At 44.4% G+C, this 6,051-nt stretch overlaps 1 protein-coding gene across 2 annotated transcripts in view; it reads left to right on the top strand.

Annotated features, from left to right (window-relative positions):
* Positions 1-3,921: 3,921 nt before the first annotated feature.
* TRIM37 (tripartite motif containing 37) overlaps positions 3,922-6,051 on the top strand; it is a 46,605-nt gene continuing 44,475 nt past the window's right edge. The window contains exon 1 of one of the 2 annotated variants that reach the window (XM_074974980.1): positions 3,922-4,192. In XM_074974980.1, the coding sequence (XP_074831081.1) occupies positions 4,172-4,192 (21 nt within the window). In that variant the 5' untranslated portion in view covers positions 3,922-4,171. The remainder of the gene's footprint in view (positions 4,193-6,051) is intronic. The other variant, XM_074974981.1, reaches the window with a different exon arrangement.

The following is a 6,051-nucleotide window of genomic DNA, read 5'->3' as shown; positions in this document are numbered from 1 at the left end:
TTTTTTAAGATAATAGTTTCTTTAGATATGTTCACACACTCTCTCCATTGCAATATGTTCTGTTTTCATATATGGTCCCTTTTTATTTTATTTTTATTTTTTTTTAAGGGAAATGCATGAACATACTAGGAGTTCAAATAGTGATAAATGAAAAAAGTATTTTAAAATTATAGGGAATTTTGCTGTTTCACAAGCTTGCAATCATTTTAGTAATTTCAATGGCCAGTTTCACTGGGTGGTAGTGATCAGTTATTTTATTTCAGTATATGCACTGAAAAAATACAAAATAAAAAAACCTCTCCTGTACTCTAGGTGTCTTGGAAAGCAATTAAAAAGACTGTCTATGGACTTGCTCCTTAAACTCTATCCAGAAAACTAAGTGGCACATAGTACAGGTACTGCAGATTTTACATAGTATTATATAAAATATTAGTTATTGTATACTACAGTTAGTCCATAAATATTTATTGTACTCTGAAATAATTAACATAAGAAACAATGTGTAGATATCAGAGCAACTCTTGTGAATTTCAAAGTAAATGTCCTTATTCTAATTATTTCAAATTTATCGTTGTCCCCATAGCATAATGTACAATTGAATGTGCTTTTTCATAAAACATAAAAAGAAAAAAATAATCTTGTACCAAATTCTAGTCTGCTTCAAGTTGACTTTTTAATTATGTCACCTGGACAACCATAACAACAAACATCCTGAGGAACAACTATAAACATCAGAAGGGGAAGCTACTGATGCATTAAATCTCTTTTTTAGAGAATACCAGAACATGAACTGTTTGCTCAGCGGGGAAGCTTTTCTGTTCACAACTCCTAAATTTCCCTTTAACCTATGCAGTTTTTTTGTATTACAGTCAAACCACATGGTTAAACTGTTCAATAAAACAATCACTTGGTTTCTGATTCAAGCTATTGTGGCATAGCAGTCTGGTGGTTGCTATGCTATCTTTTTATAAACCTTCCTAGTTTAGATTACAGGCAGAAATCAAACAATTAGAATACTTCACACTTTTTTTTTTTTAATTTGAGTTGAACTCACTTCACAAACTGATAAAAGATTATGCTTGGTTAGATCAAAACTGTCAGTCACTTTTCTGTTCTAGAGTCAGGCTGCTTTGCTCTTCCCTTTCTTCTGGAATAGTAAAGATTAAATTGGTTCTGCCACTTGGATGAAGTGACATGAGTGATTTGGGGGTGGGCAACACTGTATCTGAAAAGGGTGCTGAGTGTGATTTTGAAGGCAAATGTAGCCAAAGATAAACCATCTGCAGGGACACTTTAGAAATTGGTTAAATACTGAAAGTCTGTCTCTGTCCTTGCAGCTAAATTGTGTTTAGTAGGGATTTGGTTTCAACTGTTGCTGAAATCCAAAGTTTAAGACAACAGAGTTTAGGATTCATAGCACTAGAAGGACTAAGGCCTAACAATAACAAAAACTCAGTAGGATTGCTGGCACATAGTACAGGTAGTAAAGGTCTAAAACTAATCTCAAATCCCTAGTTTGAAGAAACAGATGTTCAGAAATAAAAGGAGTACTTGTGGCACCTTAGAGACTAACCAATTTATTTGAGCATGAGCTTTTGTGAGCTACAGCTCACTTCATCGGATGCATACTGTGGAAACTGCAGAAGACATTATATACACAGAGACCATGAAACAATACATCCTCCCACCCCACTCTCCTGCTGGTAATAGCTTATCTAAAGTGATCATCAAGTTCAGAAATGTGTGTGGATTTGCAACAGCTACAGGGAACTGTATTTAAACTTGTTTAGGAGTTAGTGATGTCATCAACTGTAGCAGGGCAACAGAACACTGAGCTGTCTATCTGGCAGGTAGGTGAGAGGGGTGATAATGGCAACGAGAGGCATTTAAAAAAAATCATTTTCAGAGCTGCTGAAAACATGAAATTGGCATACCTATCATGATTTCAATAAATAATACTGAGTTCTTTTTATTTACCTTCTGTGGGTTATTAGCTTTTAAAGCTTTTCTTTGCAATCCTGAGCCTTAGAGACTAGGTAACAATCACATGTTTTTGTTTTTTTAATCACATGATTGCAAGATTTGGGGATTTTACAAAAACCACCACTATTGTAAGAGTTGACAATATTGACACTTTAAGCTAGTTGGAGCAGAGATGATGTCATGGGCTGGATTTTTCAGAGGATCTGAGCACCCTTAACTCTAATAGAAATCAATGGGAGCAGCTTGTGCTCAATACCTCTGAAAATTGTGCCCTTTAATCTGTGTGCATACTGTCGGGAGCGGGAGGGAATTCCAGTTAGGGCATTTTGAGGGCTACAGTAATATAAATGTTTAATACATTTAAGGGGCCTGATGTGTTTTTAAAATGTTTTACTTTTACCATAGACCAGAATAGTGAGAAATTTGTAGCATGTTATTTCTACCCTACTGATTATTATGGTAGCCCTTTAAACAAAAAAAAAAATCTGCTTACATTAAATAACAGTAAAATGTTCAAAGGAACCACCTGGTTTTCACAAACTATACTTCAAACTTATTTTACTGACAAATTTTAAATGGGGCAAAGGAGCCTCTGCTCTCACCCCTGATGCTTTCAAAGAATGTAGGAAGATGCCCAGTCTGTAACACCATCAACTCTCACACTGTAGGTTTGAAACTCAGTATCCCTATCTAGCCCACCTGTGTCACTTCTGGCTAATGTGGAAGACACTCTTGTAAGAGTGTGAGATTGTGCTGGATGTAAAATAGTGTACTTAAGGAAACCCTTGCAGTTGCCATTTTGAAAATCAGGAATGGATAGAGCATTTGCAAATACTGTAGGGAACAAACAATCTTGCAGTGGTCAATAGAGGGAAGGAGGTTTGAAAAAAGAAGCCAAATCTTTCCTACTGGTAGCACAGTGCTTTGAAGATGAAACCTGCTGTATAAGTACGAGCATGTTGTTTTCCATCTCAGTTTCTATTTTTCTATAGCATGATGCAGGGGACAGTAGACATGATGGAGGCCACGTCATCCTGCCTAGTGATTCTGACCTATTAATCTCCAGTAATGACTTGCAGGGAGATCTCTCTAATTTTACTTTGGTTTTTATATTTTTTTTCCCTGATGGGCGCTGTAGTGAGGCACTCAAGCCTTTCTGAGAAACATTTTTAAAATCCCTTTTTGCATGGACTAAATGTGAGGCAGCCACCCCAGTGCTAATGCTACCGCTTGCGAACTAGGACAGTGTCCTCTTCCTGGCTCCAGTGAGATTGGAGGCTGGGGCTGAAGATGGTGCATGTTGCCGACGCTGCTGCCTGCGGAATAAGGGGGGAAGAGTTAAAGCTTATTTACCAGCCTGCAAAAGTGGGACACGGTTACAGCCTCCTACCTCATGCTGCAGCAGTGTGGGGAGAGGGGGGTTGCACTCCCTGCGGATGCTGCAACCTGCAGCCCTGGGAGAACGGCAGGGGCCTGCATCCCGTCCTTAATTTGTAATGAACGAGGTGCCGGAGTCAAGCAACGTTTACATTAATAAGCCCTACGGCAAGCCCGGAGGTGCTGGGGCTATGAACTACCGCGCCCTGGCAAACATTAAGCACGGGCTGGACCCTTTGCTGATGCTGCAACCTGCAGCAGCGGGAGAAGAACGGGCGGGGAGAGGGAGGGAAACCCGTATCCTCTACTGACGCTGCAGCCTCAGCAGGTGGTGGGAGGCTGTATCCTCTGCAGATGCTGCAGCAGCATTGGGGAGGGCTGTGCGCTCTGCGGACGCTGCAGGTGGAGGGGGCGGGGACTGCCCCCTTTGCGGATGCTCCGCCCCAAGGCGGTGTGCAGGCCCCTGCAGCAGCGGTAGGCGGGGACACGGCGGCGCCTGCGCACTGGGGCTGGGAGGATCACGTGAGGGAGGGGTCGGCCCGGCTCCCTCAGCCGCAGGGCGGGCCGGCGGGAGGCCGCGCTGAGGGAGGAGCCGCCGGCGCCCCTGACCCCCCCGGGGCGAACATGGCCGGTAGCTAGCGGGGCCGGGGCGCTGCGGAGGGAGCCGGGCCGGTGAGGAGCAGCCTCTCCCCCGGCGGCTCCTTACGCTCTTTCCTCCCCTTTCTCTCCCGCAGGGGCTGCGGCCGGGACCTGCTCCCCGGGGCGCTGGGGAGCCTCCCCGCTGCGGGCGGGCGCCGGGAGAGCCGAGGCCATGGACGAGCAGAGCGTGGAGGTGAGGGGGTGGGCAGCCTCCACCTGCTGGGGCGGGCCGGGCCCGACTCCCCTCCCTGCCGGGCACTGGCGGGAGGCCGCCTGCGCTCGAGCTGGGGGTGCCAGGACGCCTGGGTTCCAGCCCCTGGGTTCGCCCCGGCTCCTTGCGGCCGTCGGGGCCCCGGTTGTGGCAGGTCGAGGTGAGCGTCGCTCTGCTGCCAGGCTCGCTGGTTGAAACGGTGCTGGCCGCCTCGGCCGGCTGCCCAGGGAAGTTGGGCCTGGCCCACCCGCTCGGATGGCCTGTGCCTCTGTCTGGGGGAAGGGAGGACAGGTGGGTGGTGTTTGGGCTTTCAGAAAGCCTCCGGCAGAGCCGCTCGCGAGGGAATAAGGAAACAAGGACCTGGTCTCTGCCAAAAACTTAAGTTGACCTAGCTGTGGGGCTCGGGGGGGTTGTCCTCTCTTTTCGTACCCCTGCGAGGCGAAGTGAGGCTGATCTAAGCTGTGGTGTCAACACCGCTAGCTCGACGGAAGAATTCTTTCATTGACCCAGCTACCGTCTTTTGAGCAGATGGGTTTGCTACGGCAACAGAAAAAACCTCTTCTGTTGCTGTAGCACGTGTCTACACTACAGCGTAACTGCAGCTGTGTCACCATCGTGCTTGTAATGTAGATGTACCATGAGTAGTTGTGGGCGAGAGGTCAAACAGTGCTGTAAGTTAGATATTGCCCAAGAGGCAGAAAACAAAGTATAGGTATAAGTGGGTGTTTTTCAACATGTCACAAGTTAATGGCTGGGTGCCCCAAGGTTCTGCACTGAGACTGTTGTTTAACATATGCATTAATGATCCGGAAAAGGGAGTGAGCAGTGAAAGAGACAAAAAATGCAGGTGACACAAAATTATTTAGGTTAGTCTAGGTTAGAGAAGTTTTTTGAAGAACTTCAGAGACACATAACAAAGCTAGGAATAGAGAGCATGACATGAGCATGAGGAATGGAGAGCATGAGAGGCTGATTAATTTTAGTTTTGACATGTGAAAGGTAAAATGCACATTGGAAGGAGTAATTGGAACCCATCATACACTCTGCTGCTATATTAGTTGTAACCACACAAGAAAAAGATCCAAACACCATTGTGGATGGTTTTCGTGAAAAAACATCAGCTCGTGTGCAGTGATAGGAAACAAACAATATTATGGTACAGTATAGGAAATACAGAAAATGTTGTTATGCCACTTGTATAAATAAATAAAATATTTCCCTCATCTGAAATACTGTATTCAGTTGTGGTCACCTTTTCTCAAAAATTATAGCAACAGTAGGATTTCAGAGATAGGAGACAAGTTTTTTAAGGTATGGAAAGGTTTATGAAAGGAGAGAATGAGAAGACTGAGACTGTTTAGATAGGAGATATAAGGGCTTATGTACCCTGGGAAATTGACCATCGTAGCTCTAGCAAATTAACTATTCAGCTATAGTTACTCTGGAATAAGCGATTTTTTGAGCTGTCCTTTGGATTCTTTCCAATTTGTCCACCTCTTTTCTAAACTGTGCTGCCCAGAATTGGACACAGTACTCCAGCTGGGGCCTCAGCAGTGCTGAGTAGAGCAGGACAATTACCTCTCATGTCTTACATACAACACTCCTGTTAATACTCCCCAGAATCATATTTGCCTTTTTTGCAGTCACATCACATTTTGGCAACTCATATTCAGTTGAATTTCCATATATTGGAGATGGTTCAGTGTGTATGATTAAAGGATTGGAAAACATGTCTTACAGTGATAAACTTAAGGAGCTTGAGCTTTCTAACTTATTAAAGAGAAGGTTAAAGGGTGAGATCACAGTCTATAAGTACCTACATGGGGAACAAATATTTGATG

This window comes from Natator depressus, chromosome 17 (genome assembly GCF_965152275.1).
Source record: "Natator depressus isolate rNatDep1 chromosome 17, rNatDep2.hap1, whole genome shotgun sequence".
Lineage (NCBI taxonomy): Eukaryota > Metazoa > Chordata > Testudines > Cheloniidae > Natator > Natator depressus.
The sequence above is the reverse complement of the archived record's forward strand: the minus strand, read 5'-3'. Positions and strand labels throughout refer to the sequence as shown.